The following is a 25,427-nucleotide window of genomic DNA, read 5'->3' as shown; positions in this document are numbered from 1 at the left end:
TCCCACCCCCATTCACCTATTGTACTCTTTGCTCCATTCCCCCACCCTCCCCTCTGACCTATCACCTCCATCCCCACCCCCATTCACCTATTGTACCCTTTGCTACCTTCCCCCACCCTCCCCTCTGACCAATCACCTCCATCCCCACCCCTATTCACCTACTGTACCCTTTGCTACCTTCCCCCACCCTCCTCTCTGACCTATCACCTCCATCCCCACCCCCATTCACCTATTATACCCTTTGCTACATTCTCCTCCCCTCCCTTCTGACTTATCACCTCCATCCCCACCCCCATTCACCTATTGTACCCTTTGCTACCTTCCCCCACCCTCCCCTCTGACCCATCACCTCCATCCCCACCCCCATTCACCTATTGTACCCTTTACTACCTTCCCCCACACTCCCCTCTGACCCATCACCTCCATCCCCACCCCCATTCACCTATCGTTCCCTTTACTACCTTCCACCACACTCCCCTCTGACTTATCACCTCCATTCACCTACTGTACCCTTTACTACCTTCCCCCACCCTCCTCTCTGACCTATCACCTCCATCCCCACCCCTATTGCTACCTTCTCCTCAGCATGTCCCCCCCCAATTTATCTCTCCACCCTGGAGGCTCCCTGCCTCTATTCCTGATGAAGTGCTTTTGCCTGAAACATCAATTTTCCTGCTCCTCGGATGCTGCCTGATCTGCTGTGCTTTCCCAGCACCACTCTAATCTAAACATCAGGACTCAATTCATGTTTACATAGAACAAGGAGCCATAGTTTTATGATAAGGGGGAACAGATTTAAAACAGATGAGAAGAAATTACTTTTTCTCTCAAACCGTCATGAATCTGTGGAATTCACTATCCTATAGTGCGGTAGATGCTGGGACACTTAGTGAATTTAGGGAGGAGATAGATGCATTTTTATGTAGTAATGAATTGAAGGATTATGGAGAGCCAGCAGGAAAGGTAAAATCAACCATGAGGGTATTAAATGACACAGGAGGCTTGAGGGGCTGAATTGCCTACTCCAGTTCCTAGTTCTTATGCTCTTACAATCCCGCAGGTCTGGTAGTGAATGGTTAAAAATGTTATTTGCTATTTTCATGGAAGTCTTCGACTTAAGGGAGCTCAACTGGTCTGAAATGACTAGAATAAGCAAAAGTAAAGGATTTAATGTGTATTGGGACATCAAAGATGGAGGGGAAAGTGTGGTTGAGCAGATAATTAGCTGCAGATACGTCATTGTGAATGGATGCATGAAGGCTAAACAATTGAGATTTTGAAAGAGCAGTTGCAAGTGAACGAAAATGAGCTTATCCCATGGACAGATGCAATCATAAATAGAAACAGGTTTGGCAGAACTTGTGGGCAGAAAGCAGAGTTAATGTTCTGATTCTCATGATAAGTAAAGAATATATATAGGAATATGTTGAAAGGGTGAGATGTAAGTGAGTTGAAATGTGTAGAGCATGAACAATGGCATAAACAGTTGGTCCAAATAGTCTTTTTTTGTTCTGTACTTTCCATGGAGTTTTATGTAATTATTATAAATTTCCAATACCTAGCAGCTGTGGCATTACTGAAGAACCGACTCTACAAAACAGAATTTCATTTTTTTTTAATTAAACATATTGTCAGTCACTAACGACAATGTTCTGTTCCCAGTCAGAATGCTTCCTGTCCACATCCACACTCAACCACAATCACCACTGAATCTGAAAATATCTATCTCCAAGGCAACAATCGTCCTGACAGCAATGTGCAACTACCCGAAACAAGCATCGCAAGTTCAAGATTACTGAACAATATCAGTATCAGAAATTAAGGCTTCTTGGTCTCATCAAACAACAACACGACAAGAAATCAAATCAGCAACAACATCCATCATGTCTGCACTTCCAGTTTCTGAATATCACACACATTAGCTGTAATTGGTAATTCTTATGGGGAACATCTGTTGTCCAAAGTTGCAGCAATTACAATTTGGGAAAATTATTCACTTATCACTTGTGCACGGGAAGGCCACTCAGCCTATAGTGCCTGAGCTGGTCTTCTGAAAGAGCCAATTATTGCCACTCATTCCTACTCTTTCCCCACTGCCAGTTCTTCCTTTTCTCGTGTGTCAGTCTACACAGGCCTATGCCCTTCTGAATAAGTATTCTGCTAGATGTCAATGCAGGATTCAAAGACCAGAAATCTCATCGCTGCTTGCCATGACAATATGAAATTCATCTTAATAAATGACAGACACTGTAATTTGAACTGTGCTCTTCAATGGTAATTAGCAAGAATTTTACTCCAAACTGAACATTGATTAGGCTGGAACACCAAAGTCAGTTCTGGGCATCACATTTTAGGAAGGACGTCAAGGCCTTAGAAAGGTTGCAGAGGAGATTTACTGGAATGGCATCAAAGGATGAAGACTTCAGTCATATTGGATGACTGGAGAAAGATAGCAACTCCAGTGCCAGGAATGCATTTTGAGCTCAAGACACAGCCAAATTGCTGGTAGCTGAAATGAAGACTCAGTGTTTGAAATGTTGCTTCAGCTGTTGCTCAACCATGATAAAATTTCTGGGCGTGCAACGCTCTTGATGCTGAAGATAACAATGCAAACATTAAAATTATACACAATAGGAGCAGGAATAAGCCATTAGCCCTGAGCCTGCTGCATTATTAGATAAGATTATGGTTAATTTGATTGTGCTCTGAACCTCACTTTTCTGCCTTTGCTTGTAATCCTTGACTTCCTTGCTAAACATAGCGAGCTCAGAGTTCAGTGCATTCCCAATGAGAGGAAAATATCAAGCAAATACATGCATTGATACTGGATGAAGTTTATTATGCTTGCCTCTACTGCTAGACGTTAACTTGCTGTCTACAAAATCTCATACGTACTACTTCAGGACAGCACGATCACTAGACAAACTAGAAGATAGCCTACAGCAACAATATGGAGGGGGAGAGGAAAAGGAAAAAAGGAATCAATCCTTCCTGAAATTATGTACATACACACACAGATTTCCAGTAGTGGGAATGAAATGTCTCAATTTCATATACATCCACATGTACAGATATGCGCATAGATATCCACTTATTTACATTGCAGCCTTTCCAAAATTTCACATGATCTTCCTCATTCAGTTAATGTGCAATTTTACAATTTGTACAGCAACATGGCAATTCCAAAATGGGGAACCAACGAACAGTATCAAAAATGTAATTCAATCTGGCCGACCCAACCACAAAGATTACTGATTATGAGAACTGTGCATAAAATCATCTAATAACTGCTGCAAGGACACTTTGGTATTACATCATGTACACTGTACTGCATTGTGTAAGATGTACTTCTTGGGTACCTGGGGAAAGTGTAAGACAGTGAGAATCAATTTTACAATTATTTTTTGTAAACTAAACCGATAATCATCAATCCAGAATATTTATTCATACTAAGATATAACAATTATTTTCTGGGGGGGGGGGGGGGGCGGGCGGGTAAGAGACAAGATTGAAGGCTGTCTTAGGCACCTAATACCCTTGCAGCAGCCCTGTACCACTTTGGATTGTTAACACTGCACCATATATATAGTAGCATTGGGTGGAGAAGCTTCACGAGGTTAATCCTGGATACTGAGGGTCTTACAGGGAGAGCTTAAAAATGTGTTGCTGGAAAAGCGCAGCAGGTCAGGCAGCAGCAAAGGAACAGGAGTATCCACATTTCGGGCATGCCCGAAATGTCGGTTCTCCTGTTCCTTTGATGCTGCCTGACCTGCTGCGCTTTTCCAGCAACACATTTTTAAGCTCTCCCTGTAAGACCCTCAGTATCCAGGATTAACCTCGTGAAGCTTCTCCACCCAATGCTACTATATGCCCGAAATGTCGGTTCTCCTGTTCCTTTGATGCTGCCTGACCTGCTGCGCTTTTCCAGCAACACATTTTTAAGCTCTGATCTCCAGCAGCTGCAGTCCTCACTTTCTCTTACAGGGAGAGGTTGAGTATTTTGGGTCGAGTTTAGAATGAGAGGCGACTTTACTGATGCATTCACGATTCTTCAGGGGTCGTGACAGAGTAGATGCAGAAAGGTTGTTTCCACTTGTGGGAGACCCCAGGACCAGAAAGCATAATCTCAGGAAAAGGGGTTGCACACTTCATAGAGGGGAAGAAGAATAATGAAGAGCTTATGCTCAAAACGTCGATTCTCCTGCTCCTTGAATGCTGCCTAACTGTGCTTTTCCAGCACCACACTTTTGACTCTTATAACTTAATAGAGATGAGGAGGGATTTCTTTTCTCACAGCGTGGTGAATTTGTGGAATCTTTTGCCACAGAGGACTGTAGGGGCTGGGTTATTAAGTACATTTAACACTGAGATAGACAGCTGCTTGATCAGGGAAGGAAATAAGCATTTTGAAGAAAAAGCAAGAAAGTGAAGTTGAGGATTATCAGATCAGCAATGAAGGGCAGAGTAGATTTGATAGGCTGAATGACCCGCATCTGTTCCTAAATCTTATGATACTAGAAAAGAGTATCATATGAATTCAGCATTGTAACAGAAAATTAAGGCACTGAAAAAGGTGGTTATCGTGAATGACTAATGAATCTATTCACTAGAATGTACAGTGGACACGAGTATTAAAACAAATTCAGTTCAGCATCTAATGTTATTATGATTATCAATGAGCATTGTTCAATTGGGAAATAAAACCAGTGATGCAGTAACTGCAATTTTCTTGTAATATTCAAGTCAGACAAAGGAGAACCAGAAATTTTTTTTGCAAATAAAACAATTTCACAAGATTGGACACACATCTACAACATGAGAATGCTGGATTTCAAATGCTCCTTGATAGTTTTGTCCTTTTATTTATATTATTTAAACCCATCACCTTAATATATTTCAAAGAAACTAGTTCTGTTGTTAAAAATATTGCAGAACAACAGCTTGGTGTTATCATGCTTTAAACTAATAGAAAAGATAAATCTAAGAGAGGTTTACAAACACAAAGATACATTTAACAACACAGCATTCAAATTGGTAGGGGAGTCCATAATGAAGGAACATAAATGCCAGGCTGTTACTAACAAAATTCAGGAAGGATCATAAGAAGTGTAATGTCATGGAGGTGCCGGTGTTGGACTGGGGTGGACAAAGTTAAAAATCACACAACACCAGGCTGTAGTCCAACAGGTTTATTTGGAAATACTAGCTTTAGAAGTGCTGCACCTTCATCAGGTAACTATGGAGCAGGATCATAAGAGACAGAATTTGTAGCACAACATCACAGGGTCATGCAACTGATGCAATATGTTGAACAAACCTAGATTGTTGTTAAGTCTTTCATCTTTTCGAATGGGTTGCAAGTTTTGGTTTATTAATGTGTAAATACCAGAACTTCTTTCAAGTCACATTCTTGAGATAACTGAAGGTTTTATTTTAAAAAGGGAGATCGCAGCTCAGACAATGAGGAGTATAAACAGTAGCACACATCAGATCGGATGAATAGCTACACTGTATATTCTATGATGGTCTGAGAAAGTGAAGGAGCTGCAACTCCTTGCTGACAAGCACAACATCTGGGGATTCTTCAATGTCACCAAGGCAATATACAGACCCAATACCCTTAGCCTCAAACTGAAGCAGAGCAAGGATAGAGCACGTCTGAGGGACAGAGAATATGTCAGCCTCTGATGGATAGAATACTTCAAAGAACTCTCAATCTCCAATACAATTGGCGACAAGGACATGTCTGACAAAACCCCAAACTCCCCAAAGATGTTCTTGGACTCTCACCCAGTGTAGCAGAAGTTGAAGCCACCATTAGACACATTAAGAATAGAAAAGTAGGAAGAAATGGCATTCCAGTGGAGATTTTCAAACTTGGAAGTAGAGCTTATCTGTCATTTCCATTAACTGTTCCTGAAAATCTGGGACCAAGATAAAATCCCTGGCAATCTCAAGGATGCCACCATCAAGAAAGGAGACAAAGTGGACTGGAAAACTATTAAGGAACCCCCCTACTCTCCATCACCAGAAAGATCATCACCCAAATCCTCGTTAGGCACCATTTCCTAATCCTGGTGGAAATCCTTGCTAAAAACCAATGTGGCTTCCGTCCAAACTGCAGAACTATAGATGATTTTCACTGCGCAGCAAGAGAAATGCCAGGAACAGCACCAACAATGGACTTCATCAATCTGATAAAGGCCTTTGACTCAGTGAGGAAGATGCTGTGAAAGGGCAACTGTCCAGTGAAATTCATCAACATCCTCCATTTCCATCTCGACAACATACTGTGACAGTCCTTGCCGATGGTAATATAACAGAATCCTTTCAGGTCAAGAAGGGGTCAAATAGGGATGAGTCATCTACCACACCCTTTTTTCTACGTTCATCACCACCATTCTTCATCTTGTCAAGAACAAGTTTGCCAGTGGTATGGACATTGTCTACAAGATGGACAGAAAACTGTTCAACCTCAACTGATTGAAATCCAAGAAGAAAATAACAACAAACTTGCTTATGGCACTTCAGTCTGTAGATAACATCACCACCTCTGCTTTCTCAGAAGAGGATTTAACATTTCTGCTAAATTCCTTTGTGGAGTCATATTGAAGAATTGGACTCAGCCTCAACTTCAAGAGTTTCAAATCCTTCAACAATCTGCCTCAGGTTAAGCTGTGGTTATCTCTTCACTAAGATCAGTAGAGAAGCCTTCCCAAACGTGAAACATTTCCCTTACTTGGAAATTATCTTTTATCCAAGGCTGACATGGATGTGGAGGTTCAACATTTCATCCAAACTGCAAGCACTGCCTGTGGAAAACTAAGGTTCAGAATCTTTGATGACTATGACATTCACGCTGAGACTAAAATCCTTGTGCATAAAGCAGTCATCCTTCCAACTCTTCTATATGACTCTGAACCACATATGGACACTACCTCAGGATCCTTAAGAAGTATCATTATTGCTGTTTGAAATGGATCATCCATACAAGGTGGGAGGACAGGTGTACAAACATCAGCATCCTTGAAGCTGCAAACAGAATGAGCATTGAGGCAATGGTCATCCGAATTCAACTCCATTGGGTTGGCCACATGCTTAGGATGTCTGAGTTCCGATTATCAAAGCAAATCATCTTTGTTCAACTCAAGGAAGGTACTCGAGTGAGAGGAGGTCAAACGAAGCATTTCAAAGACTCTCTGAAGGCTTCCCTCAAGAAATGCAACATAAATGTCAATGCATGTGATACCCTATTCAGAAGAAACTGACTTGGAAGAAATTCTAGTATGAAGTGCCAAATCTTTTGACAAGACCAGCCAGCAAGAGGAAGTATAGAAAATGAATCAGAGAAAGAAAAGCCAGTAATCTCAATGCAAAGGATCATTTCTATTTTCTGGAAACAGCTGCCAAATGTGTGGTTGCAGATGCAGCTCTAGGATCAAGCTCATCAATCACACAAGGAATTTCCTAGGTGGCCAAGCACACTTGTTTGCAAATGGTTGCTGGTAACAGCATAATGTTCATACACTTTCTGATCATATATTGAAAATGCTGACATATCCAAAACAGTGCTGGAATCCAGAAGGAATTACTTTATCTAAGGAGTAGTAATAATGTGGAACAAAAACAGAAATTGCTGGAGAACCTCAATAGGTCTGGCAGTATTTGCAGAAAGAAAGCAGAATTAAAAGGTTTTAAGTCCAGTGACCCTTCTTCAGAACCTGAAATGTTAACTCTGCTTTCTCTCCATAGAAACTGTCAGAGCTGCTGAGCTTCTATAACAATTTGTGTTTTCTTTTCAGATTCGCAGCATCCACATTCTTTGCTTTATTCTAGCAATAATGTGGAACTTGCTATCATATGGAGTGGTTGAGGCAAGTAAATTTAAGGGGAATCTAGGTAAGCATATGAGGAAGAATGCTAAGCTGATAATCCAGTGAAATATGGTGAGAGCAGGCATGGATCAATTATAAACACTGACATAGATCTGTTTGGCTGAATCACGTTTCTGCATTCTATGTAACTCAGTGAACTTGCAACCACAGTACATCAATCAAGCCTCCAAATCAATTTTGACAACCATCAAATGAATTGACGTAAAACTTAAACCACAGCAAGAGAGTTATTTTCAAACAAAAAATATTAAGTAGAAGGGTACTTACTAATCCACTAAAGGCCAAAATCCATGTAGTAGTACTAGATGTCAAAAGCTACAAACAAAACAAAACACAAATTGGTAACTGCAGATACAAACATACAAATCAAGTGCAGGAGCAAGCCATTCAGCCTCTGCACTGCTCTTCAATAAAATCAGGACTGATCTGAACTAAAATCAACTAGATATAAATAATAAAATATGCATGTCAATAAGGAACAATCACTGTCTATTTTTCATTAATTTCATGATTTAAAAAAAGATTAGTCTTCATGGTAACATAAAACAAAATTACTGAGATTTGGAAAATCTCTAGAGTAATGATGTTGGGGGACTTTAGTTACCCAAATATAGACAGTGACTGCATTAAAGCAAAAGGGAAAAACGTAGAGGGAATTTTTCAGATGTGTTCAGAAGAAGCTCCTTGACCAGCATGTCTGCAGTGAAACTAGGAAGGTGGTGTTACTGGATTTGCTGCTCACAATGAGGTCATAGAAATGCACAGCACGGAATCAGACCCTTCGGTCCAGCACGTCCAAACCAACAAGATACCCTAAATTAATCTAGTCCCATTTGCCATCACTTGGTCCATATCCCTCTAAATCCCTTCTATTCATATTACCAGTCAGATGTCTTTTAATTGTTGTAATTATACCAGCCTCCACCACTTCCTCTGGCAGCTCATTCCACACCTACACCATCCTAGTTGCCCGCTAGGTGCCTTATAAATCTATGCCCCCGCCTCACCCTAAAGCTGTTACTTGCAGTCCTGGACTCTCCCACCCCAGGGAAAAGACCTTGTCCATTTACCCTATCCAGGCCCCTTATTTTATAAATTTCTGTAAGGTCATCTCTCAGCCACTGATGGTCCAGGGAAAACAAGCCCATCTGTTCAGCCCCTCCCTATAACTCAAAAACCTCTAACCATGGCAACATCCTTGTAAATCTTTTCTGAGCCTTTTCATATTTCATAACATCCTTCCGAAAGGACAAAGTTAAAAATCACACAACACCAGGTTATAGCCGAACAGGTTTATTTGCAAGCACTAGCTTTCGAGGTGCTGCCTCTTCAAAACTAGTGCTTCTAAACAAACCTGATGGACTATAATCCGGTGCTGTGTGATTTCTAACTTTGTCCATGCCAGTCCAACACCAGCTCCTCCCAATCATGATTTAGAGTCATAGAGATGTACAGCATGGAAACAGACCCTTCAGTCCAACTTGTCCATGCTGACCAGATATCCCAACACAATCTAGTCCCACCTGCCAGCACTTGGCCCATATCTGTTCAAACCCATCCTATTCATATACCCATCCATATGCCTTTTAAATGTTGCAATTGTACTAACCTCCACCACTTCCTCTGGCAGCTCATTCCATACACATACCACCCTCTGTATGAAAAAGTTACACCTTAGGGCTCTTTTATAACTTTCCTCTCTCACCCTAAACCTATGCCCTCTAGTTCTGGACTCCCTCACCCCAGGGAAGAGACTTTGTCTGTTTATCCTGTCCATGCTCCTCATGATTTTATAAACCTCTATTAGGTCACCCCTCAGCCTCCAATGCTCCAGGGAAAACAGTCCCAGCCTGTTCAGCCTCTCCCTATAGCTCAAATCCTCCAACCCAGGCGACATCCTTTTTCTGAACCTTTTCAAGTTTCACAAGATCTTTCCGATAAGAAGACGAGAATTGCACACGATATTCCAAAAGTGGCCTAACTAATGTAGGGAGGCCAAGTGAAATGAGTTGTTGTGAGTAATCACCAACTCACCATTGGTGATGGAGAAAGGCAAAGAACAGTCTTAAGTAAAGCTGCAAAACTACAAGAAAGGCAACTTCAGTCAAATGACAATGGATCTAGCCAATCGCTTCCGGGTCAAATTATAACAAAACAAAGGGTAACCTTTAAGGAGGAGATTTTCAAATCAAGGCTAGGTACGTACCATCAGAGGGGATAGGTAAAGAAATGCCAGGACTCCTTGCATGGCAGGGGTGATTAAGAGCACAGTGAAGCAAAGGAAAAAGGAAGTACGATGTTGGTTTGCTGAATCTTTCAGGCAAGAACTAACCAAATACAATACGTTGAGAGAAGGATAAGACTGAGGAAGAGAGCACTTGAATACAGAATGGCACCTGAAGTAAAAAGGAACACAAAAGCCTTTTGTTGCTGTGTATATGGTAAGCAGGCAATAAGCATGTTCTGGGGGCCTTTAAGAACAAAGCAGGGAACTTATGTTGAGAGAAGCAAGGCAAAGAATGAACACTTAATAAAGTACTTTGCAGGAACTTTGGTGCTGACTGAGGAAGATGATCCCAACAAATATTCATAGAAGTGGAGTTGGTAGAGGTAATCAATAAACTGAAGATTGATGAACTGGATATATTGGAAGTGAGAGTTATGCTAGAGAAGATAAGCAACTTAATCCGGATAGTTTGCATCCCAGGTACTAAAGTGGGAAGGGATTGTCATAATCTCCTGTGGATAATACAGACCACGTTAGGATAGCGGATTTCTTTCCCTAAAAGGATATTAGTGAACTAGACAACTGTTTACTACTATTGATAATGGTTTTATTGTATCCATTATTGAGGTCAGCTTGTTAATTCACTTTTCAATTCTAGATATAAATTACATCTATTTCCTATGGTGGGATTTGAACCTATGTCCTCAAAGCAATAACCTAGGCCTCTGGATTACTAATTCAGTGATATTACCACTATGCCACTGTCATCCCTCAAAAGACTGAGATAATCTAATTGAATTTTTTGATGAAGTAACAGAAAGGGCTGATGAAGAGAATGTAGTGATGCTGTCTTGATGGAGTACCTTCTAATTCTTGCAAACATTTTACAGCCTTCTGGACTCCACACTGAGTTCAACAATCTTACACCATGAATGCTGCCCCCATTTCTTTTGGTCATTTGCCAGTTTTAATCTTGTTTCTCATGCTTTTATTTTCAGACAGAGCCTTTGGCTCATCTTTCATTTACACTCACTCTGGACAAATTCTGTTTCTTTTTAAACTATGACCATTATCATTCTCTTTGACTTTTGCTCCATGATATCTTCATCTTTCAATCTCCTCGCCACCTTTTATCCCACACCTCACCTTTTATTCTTTCTCCATTTGTCCTCTTTCAATGAAAAGTAAACCTATAATATTACTACCTCCTTTGAAGAATAATAATTTACTTAACACATTAACTCTGTTTCTCTCACCATAGACTCTGCCAGACCTGTTGAATTTCTCTAGCATTTTATGTCAGATTTCCAGCATTTGTAGTATTTTATTTTAATGTAAGTGGAAGATGCATTTTAATCAGAGAAGTATGAATTGATGCATTTTGGCAGTAAGGATAGGGAGGGGCAAAATAGATTCAATTACATGTTCTAAAGACTGGTCAGGGACTGAGGGACCAGAGCAAAATTGCATTGATTGTTGAAAGTGGTAGGACATGCTGAAAGAAGGATTAGAGCTGAAAATGTGTTGTTGGAAAAGCGCAGCAGGTCAGGCAGCATCCAAGGAGCAGGAGAATCGACGTTTCGGGCATGAGCCTTCTTCAGGAATCATTCCTGAGGAAGGGCTCATGCCCGAGACGTTGATTCTCCTGCTCCTTGGATGCTGCTGCGCTTTTCCAGCAACACATTTTCAGCTCTGATCTCCAGCATCTGCAGTCCTCACTTTCTCCTGAAAGAAGGATTACCAAACTTAATTGGATCTTGGAGTTTATCAATAGAAATACTGAGTAGAAAATCAGGCAAGAAACTGAATATTGATCAAGCTCTGGTGAGGTCACAAATAGAGAAACACAATCGGTTCTGGTCACTGCACTTCAGCAAGAATGTGAGAGTCCTTGAAAGGTTCCACAAGAGTGTTACTGGAATGGTTCCAAAGATAAGGGAATTTAGCTGCTATACGTTACGGAAGGAACTACTGCGGCTTTCCATGAAACAAAGGAAGTTGAGGTTAGATTAAATAGAAATGTACAAGATTATGACAGGTTTAGCTCAGGTAGACAAGAAATACTTTCCATTAGTAATTGCAACAAGGAACACATGACATTGATTGGAGGTTTGGTAAAGAGATGGGAGGAGAATGTGAGGAAGAACTTTCGTTTTTCAACATGTGGTAATGATTTGGAAGCCCCTGCTTCAATGACAATGGTAGAAATGGGGATAATTATTAATTTCAGACTGAAACTAAATGGGTATTCAAGGAAAATAAATCTGACAAATGACAGGATAGGCTGGAGGAATGGAACTAACAGGATTGTTCTCGTAAACCAGTATAGGATCAATAGATCATAAAGTCACAGAGCCATACATGGAAACAGATCCTTTGGTCCAACCAGTCCATGTCAAACATAATCCCAAATTAAATTAGTCCCACTTGCCTGCTCCTGGCCCATATCCCTCCAAACTTTTCCTATTCATGTAATTATCCAAATGTCTTCTAAACGCTGATATTGTACCCACATCCACCAGTTCCTCAGGATGTTCATTCCACATGTGAACCACCAGCCGTGTAAAGAGTTTTCCCCTTCTGTCTTTTTAAAATCTCTCTCCTCTTACCTTAAAAATATGCCCCATACTCTTGAAATCTCACATCCTAAGGGAAAGACTACCACCATCAACTCTACCTATATTTGTCATTATTTTATAAACTTCTCTCAGGTCGTCTCTCATCCTCCTACACTCCAGTGAGAAAAGTCTCAGCCTATCCAGTCTTTCTCTATAACTCAAACTTTACATACCCAGCAACATCCAGGTAAATCACCACTGAACCCTCTTTGGCTTCGTACTAAACCTTCCTATAACAGGGTGACCAGAACTGGACACAGTATTCCAAAAGAGGCCTCACCAACATCTTGTAAAACCTCAACATGACTTTACAACTTCTATACTCAAAGGACTGAGCAATGAAGGCAAGCTTGCCAAAAGCCTTTTTAACTACCCTGTCTATATATAATGCAAACTTTAAAGAATTACGTGCCTGCACCGCAGATCCCTCTGTCCTACAACACTACCCTAGGTCCGACCATTAATTGTATACGCCTACCCTTATTTGTTAAACCAAAATGCAATGCCTCGCATACATTCAGATTGAACTCCATCTGCCATTTTTCAGCCTGTTGACCCATTTGATCAAGATCCTTTTGCAATCATAGAAAACCTTCTTTACTGTCTATTATGCCACCAATTTTGGTGTGGTCCCAAACTTACTGAACATGCCTTCTATATTTTCATCCAAATTAGTCACATAAATAAGAGGACGCAAAACCGATCCCTGTGGGACACATTGGTGACAGATCTCCACTCCAAAAAACAACCCGCCACCATCACTCTCTAACTCCTGTCGTTAAGTCAATAATGCACCAATTGGTAAGCTCATCCTGAATCCCATATTCCTAACCTTACTAATGTACTTTGTACACTAATGATCTAGATGAAGGAACTGAGGCCATTCTGACTATGTTTGCAGATGATACAAAGATAGGTAGAGCAAGAGGCAGTATTGAGGAGAGACTGCAGAAAGATTCAGACAGGTAAGCAGAGTTGGCGAAGAAGTGGCAGGTGGAGTACAATGTGTGAAAGTGTGAGGTCATGCACTTTGTAGGAAGAATAGAGGCAAGGATGATTTTCTATATGGGGAGAAAATTCAGAAATCTGGAGTGCAAAGGGACTTGGGAGTTCCAGTTCAGGATTCTCTCAAGGTGAACTTGCTCTGGTCAGACCACATTTAGAGTATTGTGAGCAATTCTGGGCTCCATACCTCAGGAAGGATGTACTGGCCTGGAGCATGTTCAGAGGAGGTTCACAAGAATGGTCCGAGGAATGAGAAGCTTAACATATGAGGAATGCTTGATGACTCTTGAGGGTCCATACTTGATGGAGTTTGGAAGGATGAGAGGTGATCTAATTGAAACTTATAGAATATTGAATGGCCTGGACAGAGAGGACATTGGGAAGATGTTTCCATTGGTAGGAGAGACCAGGATCCAAGGGCGCAGCTTTAGAGGAAAGGGAAGACCTTTTAAAATGGAGTAAAAGAGAAACCTCTTCAACCAGAAAATGGTTAATCTATGGAATTCATTCCCACAGAAGGCTGTGGAGGCCAGGTCATTGAGCATATTTAAAACAGAGATAGATACTTGATTGTCAAGTGGATCAATGATTACAGGTAGAAAGCGGGTAAATGGGTTTGAAAAACTTATCAGCCATGTTCGAATGGCAGAGTAGATGCGGTCGACCGAATAGCCTAATTTCTGCTCCTGTGTCTTATAGTCTAATTAGTCTACCATGTGGAACCTTGTTTAAGGCTTTACTAAAATCCAAATAAACAATGTCTGCTGCTATGTCATCACCAATCGTTTTGGTAACTTCCTGAAAAAACTCAATCCAGTTTGTCAGACATGATTTTCCTCACACAAAACTGTGGTGACTATCCCTGTTCAATTTTGGTCTCCCTAAATGTCCACAAATCTCATCTTTCATAATCACCTCCAATAATTTACCCATAACTGAAGCCAGACTTATAAATCTATAGTTCTCAAGTTTCTCCTTCCAACCTTTCTTACACAAAGGCACATTCGCCAAACTCCAGCCATCAAGCACCTCATACATGGTAACAAATGACACAAATATTTCTGCAAGGGGTCTCATAATTTCCTCCCTTGCTTCGCACAATGTGCTGGGATACATAGATCAGATCCCAGAGATTTGTCCACTTTTATATTGTCTATGACCTCCCGAACATCCTCATCTGTAATTTGAACTGTTTTTAAAATATCAAAGTTTATTCCTCTATATTCTCAAGACTCAATTTCTTTCTCCGCAGTAAAAACTGATGTGAAATATTCATTTTAGTATCTTTCCCACCTTCTAGGAGTCAACACAAAGATGATCTCCTTGACCTTTAAGAGGCCCTATACCCGCTTGCTGTGGTCAAATGGTCTCTTTCTGTGCTGATACAACTATATGACTTTGGCTCTTGGGATCAGACCAGTGTTAAATAATTGTATTCTAGGAATGTGGCACAGCATGAGTACTTAAAAAAGTACTTGGATGAGCATTTGAAGTGTAATAACATTCAAGGCTAAGGTCTACTGCAAGAAAGTGGAGGTGGTGTAGGTAGTTGTATATTTTTGGCGGGACAGATTTGATGGGCTGAAGGTCCTCTTCTGTACTGTATGATTCTACAGTCATGAGAAGGATGGAATCAGGATAGAATTTCTTGCCATGTGGCTATTTTGATTCTTAGTCATCAGTTATCAAGTTGCTAACTTGGCATTTGATGTTTATCCGAGGCATGTCAGTGGCTTCCTATATGTTCACAGTTTGTACATGAATGTTGAACATATTTGGGGCAATACCACAAAGACATCTGTGATCATGGGTGATTTAGAAACAGGATGGGTGTTTACCAAATCACATTTCTAACATTTCATCTGTCTTTCCACCGAACTAACTAATCCGATTCTTCAATATTTCTAATGACGATATGATTCCACTCATGAAACGTCGCTAGAGTTTTTAATCAGTGTATCTCTTCACTTTCTCTGATATTATCAACATGTCTTACTTCTCAGTTCTAAAAAGAGGTTTCAATGTAAACTTATCCATTCCCTCACAGAAACTGCCAGCTTGCTGTGCTCTTCTGGCCTTTCCACTTTTCAGATTTACTTTGCTTCTTGCAGATGACACAAAAATAAGTGAAGGGACAGGTAGTGCTGAGGGAGCTGGGAGGCTGCAGAAGTACCTAGACATGGCAGGCAAGTGGGCAAAGAAGTGGCAGTAGGAATACAATGTGGCAAAGTATAAGGTTACGCACTGGGGGAGGAAAAATAGGGGTGTACACTATTTTCTAAATGGAAAAAGGTTTCAGAAATCTGAAGTATAAAGGGATTTGAGAGTACTTGTTCAGGGTTCTCTAAAGATTAACATGCAAGTTCAGTTGGCCATTAGGAAGGCAAATGCAATGTCAGCATTCATTTCAACAAGGCTAGAATACAAGAGCACAGTTGCACTGCTGTAGCTGTATAAAGCTCTGGTCAGAATGCATTTGGAATATTGAGAGTAGTTTTGGGCCCCATATCAAAGGGAAGACATGCTGGTTTTGAAGGGGGTCCACAGGAGGTTTACAAGAATGATCTTGGGGATGAACGGGTTGTCATATGAGAAGTGGTTAAGGACTCTGAGTCTGTACTCAATGGAGTTTAGAAGGATAAGAGGAGGATGTGATTGAAACTTACAGAATACTGAGAGGCCTGGATAGAGATCATAAGTTCATAAAATATAGGAGCAGAATTAGGCCATTCGGCCTATCATGTCTGCTCCACCATTCGATCATGGCTGATATTCTCCTCACCCCCATTTTTCTGCCTTCCCTCCATATCCCTTCAACTCATTACCAATTAAAAATCTGACTAACTCCTTAAATTTACTCACTATTCCAGCATCTGGGGGAGAAAATTCCACAGATTCACCACACTTTGGGAGAAGTAGTTTCTCCTCAACTCCGCTTTAAATTTGCTACACCTTATCCTAAAACTATGACCTCCCATCCTAGAATACCCCACAAGAGGAAGCATCCACTCTACGTCTATTTAATCCAAACCTTTTATCATCTTTAATACCTCAATTTGATCTCCCCCCACATTCTTCTAAATTCCAGAGAGTAAAGGCCTAAACTGTTCAATCTCTCTTCATACGATAACCTCTCATCTCTGGGATCAATCTCATGAACTTCCTCTGAATTGTCTCCAATGCAACTACATCTTTCCTCAAATAAGGAGACCAAACCAGTGCACAATACTCCAGGTGCAGTCTCACCAATACCTTACATAGTTGCAACAATACTTTGTCTTACATTCTATTCCTTTAGTTATAAAAGCCACCATCCCATTCGCTTTCTTTATTATCTGTTGTACTCACATGCCAGTTTTGTGTGACTCATAAATGAGTACTCTTTGCGCACAAGCACCCCGAAGTCTCTCCCTATTAAGATAATAGGTCGTCTTCCCATTTCCTTCGACCCAAATGAATGGCCTTGCACTTATCCATGTTAAAATCTGTCTGCCATATTTTGTCTCCTAACGCATCTATATCCAAAGTTTGTGAGAAGATTTGTAGCTCGGGTGCTCGTTGTTGTGGTTCTGTTCGCCGAGCTGGGAATTTGTGTTGCAGACGTTTCGTCCCCTGTCTCGGTGACGTCCTCAGTGCGGGGGAGCCTCCTGTGAAGCGCTTCTGTGACGTTTCCTCCGGCATTTATAGTGATTTGTCTCTGCCGCTTCCGATTGTCAGTTCCAGCTGTCCGCTGCAGTGGCCGGTATATTGGGTCCAGGTCGATGTGCTTATTGATTGAATCTGTGGATGAATGCCATGCCTCTACGAATTCCCTGGCTGTTCTCTGTTTGGCTTGTCCTATAAAAGTAGTGTTGTCCCAGTCGAACTCATGTTGCTTGTCATCTGAGTGTGTGGCTACTAAGGATAGTTGGTCGTGTCGTTTCGTGGCTAATTGGTGTTCATGGATGCGGATCATTAGTTGTCTTCCTGTTTGTCCTATGTAGTGTTTTGTGCAGTCCTTGCATGGGATTTTGTACACTACATTGATTTTGCTCATGCTGGGTATCGGGTCCTAGAGTATCATGCTCGGCATATCTAAATTCATTTGTAAGGTTTTTATTTCCTCATTGCAATTTACAGTCCCGCCTATTTTTGTGTTGTCTACAAATTTGGCTATAGAGCCTTCTATCCCTGTATCCAAGTCATTAATGTAGATTGTAAATAACTGGCGTCCAAGGATTGGACCCTGTGGCACCCATTAGTTACATCTTGGCATCCAGAAAAAAAACACTTACCCCAACTCTGTCTTCTGTCCATCAGCCAGTCATCTATCCAGGCTAATATATTTCTCAAACCCATTCTCTTCCTTCTCCCTGTAGCCCTTGATCCAACCTTGTGAATTAACCTTTTGTGTGGTACCTTATCAAATGCCTTCCAGAAGTCCAGATAAATTACACTTACAACATCCTCATTATCCACTTTGCTTCTTACAAGAACTCTACCAAATTAGTCAAACAGGATACTGGTGATTGAAAGTCATTATGGTCTCAAACGGCCATATGCTGCTCTCTATGATTTGGATATGGAGAAAATGTTTCCACTAGTTGGAAAGACCAAGATCCAAGGGCACGGGTGAAGGAATGACCCTTTAAAACTGATTTGAGGCAGAATCTGTTCAGTCAGAGGGTGGTGAATCTGTGAAACCCACTGCCACAGAAGGCTATGGAGGCTAAGTCATTAACTGTATTTACGACTGAGATAAATACGTTCTTTATTAGTAGGAGGATCAAGGGCTACAGGGAGACAGTAAGAGAATGGGTTTGAGAAACATATCACCCATGATTGAATGGTAGAACAGACTTAATGAGTTGAATGGTCTAAATCTTCTCCTATATATTATGGTCTTTAAATGTCTGAAAACATTTTTCACAGGTTACATAATGGTGAAAATACATAAATAATTTGCAAAATAAAGAATTCTGAGTGGCTGAGGGTTGTACAAAAACTTAAGGAGTGAAAGAACATTGTGGCAAGAAAAATGAGGAATTGAAAGACTATCACTTTGTACCAGGCACCCTTATTAACATTATTCTGATATTTAGCCATAATCTTAACAGCTCAGCACTTTAACTAAAGTGACATATTGAGGAACATTAGTCTCAATTTCAGACCAAACTACATTTTTCCTAACTTGGATGTGCCTGTGTTGGACTGGGATGGACAAAGTTAAAAATCACACAACACCAGGTTATAGTCCAACAGGTTTATTTGGAAGCACTAGCTTTCAGAGCGGCGCTCCTTCATCAGGTGGTTGTGGAGAGTAAGATCATGCTCACAGAATGCATAGCGAAAAGAGTCTAGTGTCAAGGAATTGTGATACAGTAAACAATCTTAGAGTAAAACTGTCATCTTTTGTAATGGGATATGCTGGTTTCTGTTCTATGATATGTAAATCTCAGAACTTCTTTTAAATTACATTCTCAAGATAGCTCAGGTTTCGGCCTTGAACCTTCGGATGACCATCCTCCAAAGCGGACATAGGGACAAGCAATAACACAGAGTGGCTGAGCAGAAGCTGACAGCAGAGTTCGGTACCCTTGGCCTCAACAAGGACCTTGGATTCATGTCATACTACAGGTGACCCCACTGCACGAAATAAACAGGCACACACGCACCCCTACATACTCTCACACCCACGCAGACCCTCTCTCTCATATGCACACATACAACCCCCCCCCCCCCAAACTCATACAGACACACACTCTCTCACACATACCCCTTCACACACACACACACACTTAACCAAACTTACACACACACTCTGTCACACTCACATGCACACTCATTCTGTCGCTCCTACATGCACACACACATTGGCTTATGGGGTGAATTTGTTTTTGCAGAATTACATTTTATTTTCCCAAATACTGCATGAATCCATGTAAATCTCAGTAAAACTATACAGAGGGTTTGACTGACAGCAGTTGGATACAGACAGACTTCGCACCTATTGGTTATAAAACTGAGCTCTCTTGAGGAAGTTATTTAGAGTCATAGTCATAGAGATGTACAGCATGGAAACAGACCCTTCGGTTCAACCTGTCCATACCGACCAGATATCCCAACCCAATCTAGTCCCACCTGCCAGTACCGGCCCATATCCCTCCAAACCCTTCCTATTCATATACCCATCCAAATGCCTCTTAAATGTTGCAACTGTACCAGCCTCCACCACACCATCTGGCAGCTCATTCCATAAATGTACCACCCTCTGCATGAAAAGGTTGCCCCTTAGGTCTCTTTTATATCTTTCCTCTCTCACCCTAAACCTATGCCCTCTAGTTCTGGATTCCCTGACTACAGAGAAAAGACTTTGTTCATTTATCCTATCCATGCCCCTCATAATTTTGTAAACCTCTATAAGGTCACCCCTCAGCCTCCGACGCTCCAGGGAAAACAGTCCCAGCCTGTTCAGCCTCTCCCTATAGCACAAATCCTCCAACCCTGGCAACATCCTTGTAATCTTTTCTGAACCCTTTCAAGTTTCACAACATCTGTCCAATAGGAAGGAGACCAGAATTCAACGCAATATTCCAACAGTGGCCCAACCAATGTCCTGTACAGCCGCAACATGACTGCCCAACTACTGCACTCAATACTCTGACCAATAAAGGAAAGCATACCAAATTCCTTCTTCACTATCTACCTGCGACTCCACTTTCAAGGAGCTATGAACCTGCACTCCAAGGTCTCTTTGTTCAGCAACACTCCCTAGGACCTTACCATTAAGTGTATAAGTCCTGCTAAGACTTGCTTTCCCAAAATGCAGCACCTCGCAGTTATCTGAATTAAACTCCATCTGCCACTTCTCAGCCCATTGGCCCATCTGGTCCAGATCCTATTGCAATCTGAGGTAACCTTCTTCGCTGTCCACTACCCCTCCAATTTTGGTGTCATCTGCAAATTTATTAACTGTACCTCTTATGCTTGCATCCAAACCATTTATGTAAAAAGTAGAGGACCCAGCACCGATCCTTGTGGCACTCCACTGGTCACAGGCCTCCAGTCTGAAAAACAACCCTCTGCCTTCTACCATTGAGTCAGTCCTATATCCAACTGGCTCATTCTCCCTGTATTCCATGAGATCTGACTTTGCTAATCAGTCTCCCATGGGGAACATTGTCGAACGCCTTACTGAAGTCCATATAGGTCACATCTACTGCTCTGCCCTCATCAATCTTCTTTGTTACTTCTTCAAAAAACTCAATCAAGTATGTGAGACATGATTTCTCATGCACAAAGCCACGTTGACAATGCCTAATCAGTCCTTACCTTTCCAAATACATGTACATCCTGTCCCTTTTAAAAGAAGCTCTGGGATTTACATATCAAAGAACAGAAAACAACATATCCCATCATAAAAGATGACAGTTTTAATCGAAGATTGTTTTTGATATCACATCTCCATGACATTGGACTCCTTTGGCTATAAACTCTGTGAGCACGATCTTATTGTCCACAGCCACTTGATGAGGAAGCAGCACTCTGAAAGCTAGTGCTTCCAAATAAACTTGTTGGACTATAACCAGGTATTGTGTGATTTTTAATTTATTTTTCCTGACCAACATGTCGCTTGTAATTCATTAGATATGATTTATAATTGTATACATACCTGTAAACCCATAATGTAGACCAGGGTTTTGTTTGTTATGGAAAACCTGCCCAGGATTTGCACCACTTGAACACTTGGAATGGAGAAGTAGAAAGGCACAAACAGAGCAAAGATGGGACCCAGACTATGAAGAAGGAAGAAAAAGAACCACATTAATTTTACTTTTCATTCGTATAATGTTGTCATCACTGCCCATCCTTGATTAACCTTGGGAAGATGACTGTGAGCTGTCTCTTCAGGAGAGGTGAGTGTTAGCTTCAACAATTAATTAAAAGGTTTGCCACAATGACAACAGACTCCCTTCTCTAAAGGATATTTGTGATTGAAAGTCATTATGGTCTCAGAGGGCCATATGCTGCTTTCCATTAAACAGAGACACAATGGCTGAGTTTAACCTGACAGCAACCAGGACTCAGGCAAGGGCCTGGGTTAAGGAGGTAGGACTCCTTTGCAACATCAGCTGGTATGGGAATTGAATTCACGATGTTGGCATCACTCTGCACTGCAAATCAGCCATGCAGCCAACTGGATGGAGCATCAAACAGTGACATGTTGGGCTGAATGCTGTGTTTCTATGCTGTACATTCTATGTCAGACCTTGGTTTCTTCAATAAACTTATGCCAACTTAAATTATTGCTAGATTTATTTAGAAAGAAAGTGCAAATCAAAAGGCTAGCCATATTCAACAAGCCTAATACAAAACATAGATCTAATAACTGGGTTAAGTCATTCAACCCTTCAGCATCTCCTATAGCAACAGTTAAGAGAATAAACTTGATCTTTAGGAGAGAGTTCTTTAACCAGAAAGAGGTAAATAGTATAGATACATTTAAGAGGAAGATTGGTAAGTAAATGAGGAAAGACATCGAAGGGAAAGTTGACAGGGTGAGATGTAGAAGGGTAGAGGAGTCTAATGTGAAGCATAAAAACCAGCATGGAATTGTTGAACTAAATAGCCTGTTTCGGTGCTGCAATATTCTGTGTCAAGGTTTTGTGATCTGACCCTGTCAATGTTAGCAAATGCTATGTGTTATCATCTATGTTTCTTCTGTGTCTAAGCATTTAGAGTCTAATCATAATACTTATACCTTCAGAGTTTCCTCTGTATATTTTAACTATCTGAATTTTCCATATTATTCAGATTTTTAAAAAGACCCTGTTTTGTAATGTAAGTTTATGTGCTGAAGCATGTTCCTTGCACAAAGTTGCAGTGTTGGCCCAAATGAAAAAAGACGACAATTGTCGCAGCCATTTTTGTGTTTCATCAGAATATCTTGTTTGTCTTCTTGCATGGGCAAAGAAAATGTGCAATTTCAATTTCATCGAACCATACAGCACTGGAGGACCTTTACTCCATCTGCCTTTACTCCATCTGCCTTTACTCCATCTGCCTTTACTCCACCTGCCTTTACTCCACCTGCCTTTACTCCACCTGCCTTTACTCCATCTCCATAGCCAATTAGTCCATTTTCCTCTGTCTTTCACCACACCTCGCAAACATTTTCACCATCTAGTATTTATCCGTCTCTCTTGACAGCTATTACTAAATATTGCCTTTCACACAAAGCATTTCAGATCACAACAATAATTGGGCAACACTGTCTAACTCATTAGGCTTAAGACTTTTTGAATTAAGAGAGAGGAGTCTCAGATTCCATCAACTGTATTTGAACACAGGTTTTACAAGTGAAAGAAGTGTTTCAACTCAAACTACTTTAAATTTTTTTGTTTGTATTTCTGAAGTGCTGTGATAAGAAACAGACAATATTGAAACACTCAATCTGCTAGTTGATTTATAATTCTGGGCAATCTAATGCCACTCTCCTCATCTCAAAAGGTCCCAGCCATGACTCACTGGATTGTTAAGTCTTGAGTTCAAATCTATGCCAGAAAGTTGAGGACAAAATGCAGAACTGAGTGAGTGCTGCCTTGTTGAAGTTTGCTGACTTTCAGATTAAATTGAAACCCTCTAAGTGAGTACAAAAGAATCTGTGGTCACCATTTCATAGAAGAACAGGGGAACTCTCCCCAGAGTCTTGGCCAACATTAATCCCTCAATCAACGTCACTCAACACAGTTTACCTAGTCATCAACACATGGTGGGATTTTGCTTTGTGCAAAATGTTTGTTGGACAACCACTATTACAGCAACGACAGTGCATCAAAAACTTCACTGGCCATAAAGCAGTCCTGAGAATCCTGAAGTCAGGAAAGCTTCTGGAGAATAGCAAGTTCATTTTATCATTGAAAAGTTGATGATTTCAGCCTGGTTTGCTGATTTTCTTGAATTAATTAATGTAAAAGAAAGGTTATTTCAGTTGAGATGCAAACATAGAAATATAGTTTGTAAGGACAATATCTCAGAAATCACTGTGGTTAGTTGGCCAACTAGGGCTTGATATAGAATTCAGTCGTGACCTTGCACCACTCTTCTCAACAGCAACAATGCCAATAATGTTCTGGGCTTTTTTTAATATATTGTCAGGACTAACTGAGATATATTTCTGGAAAGCAAGCCCCACTATCACTGGAACCAGAATAAATGTAAAACTTTGATTAAAAGACTAAATTCATCAATTCTATCTAACTGTCTAACTTGGGTGAAAAAGCTTTTCATCAAAAAGAAACAACTTTTTGTTCACATCAATTATTTTCCAGCCGATGGCAAGAAAAAAATATGAACTGTGAACGTATAATTCTGTAACTTAAATTCTACCCCTTTTTAAAATTTGATTACAAATACAAAGAGATCCACAAAGAAATAAAACAAGTTATTAAGGGTGGAAAAGGCAGGGAGGGGAAAACCAGGGACAAATAGTTTGATAACACCATTTTGGACTACAGGAGTTGGCAAGTTGCTTCTGGTTTTTTTCCACTTATGCTTCATTTCAGTAATTTCCTAATGCGAGAATGGTGCTTGTACACCAATGCTATCTTTCATTCATGGGTCGAGTATTTGCTCCTTTCAGTGTATCTGAAGATGGTTTTTTTCCCCACTTTTTCCTTTCAACAGGCAATTTACAGAGAATGTACTTTACAGAGTCAGAACTGCACTTGGAAAATTTTGTTAGTTCACTACACAGTCGCGACAAGCAGACAGACTGAGATACTTTCTCTTGGCAGGTTAGAAGTTTCTGTTCTGGTTGCCACACTAGGGTAGTAGGTGTCTAGAACACGCTGCTAGGAATGGTAGAAGAGACAAAAAAACTGCAGATGCTGGAATCCAAAATAGACAGGCAGGAGGCTGGAAGAACACAGCAAGCCAGGCAGCATCAGGAGGTGGAGAAGTCGACATTTTGGGTGTAACTCTTCTTCAGGATTGGTGGTAGAAGCACATGTAATAGCAACATTTAAGAGGCATTTAGACAGATATGTGAACAGACAGGGAATGGAGTAATAAGGATTGTGTGCAGACAGATGGCACAGTTTAAAATGGCTTCTCGGTCAACATGGACAAGGTGAGCCAAAGGGCCTGTTCCTGTGCTGTACTGTTCTATGTTCTATACAATGTGGCCAAGGTCTAGTTGTTAGACAGAAGACTGGGAAAGTTTTAAGAATCAACAAAAAAAGGTCAAAAAATTCTAAAGGAGAAAATAAACTTTGAGGGCAAACTTGCAAGTAATATCAAGATTGACAGTGAGAGCTTCTTTAAATAAATAAAAAGGAAGAACCCAGGTCTCTAGTAAAATAATGATGAGGAATTAGGAAATTGCAGATAAGTTGAATAAATATATTAGGCCTACACTCTCTGGAATTTAGAAGAATGAGGGGAGATCAGATTGAGGTATTCAAGATGATAAAAGGTGTGGATAAAATATCATGCAGCAGATGCTTCCTCTTGTGGGGCATTCTGCAACGAGAGGCCACAGTCTAAGGATAAGGGATAGCAAAGTTAAAACAGAGTTGAGGAGAAACTACTTCTCCCAAAGGCTTATGAATCTGTGGAATTCACTAACCCAAAGTGTAATGGATGCTGGGATAGTGAGTAAATTTAAGGAGGAGATAGACAGATTTTTAATTGGCAATGGGT

General features: G+C 40.7%; 1 protein-coding gene across 2 annotated transcripts in view; it reads right to left on the bottom strand.

Annotated features, from left to right (window-relative positions):
• The window catches only part of ubac2 (UBA domain containing 2), a 250,361-nt gene that overhangs the window by 89,456 nt on the left and 135,478 nt on the right, over window positions 1-25,427 (bottom strand). For both annotated transcript variants that reach the window (XM_072578035.1, XM_072578036.1), the window contains exons 5-6: window positions 21,397-21,520; window positions 8,163-8,210 (exon numbers count right to left, since the gene is read on the bottom strand). In XM_072578035.1, the coding sequence (XP_072434136.1) occupies window positions 8,163-8,210; window positions 21,397-21,520 (172 nt within the window). The remainder of the gene's footprint in view (window positions 1-8,162; window positions 8,211-21,396; window positions 21,521-25,427) is intronic.

Source organism: Chiloscyllium punctatum, chromosome 9 (genome assembly GCF_047496795.1).
Source record: "Chiloscyllium punctatum isolate Juve2018m chromosome 9, sChiPun1.3, whole genome shotgun sequence".
In the NCBI taxonomy this organism is placed as follows: Eukaryota; Metazoa; Chordata; class Chondrichthyes; order Orectolobiformes; family Hemiscylliidae; genus Chiloscyllium; species Chiloscyllium punctatum.
This window is presented reverse-complemented; position numbering and strand designations above follow the sequence as displayed.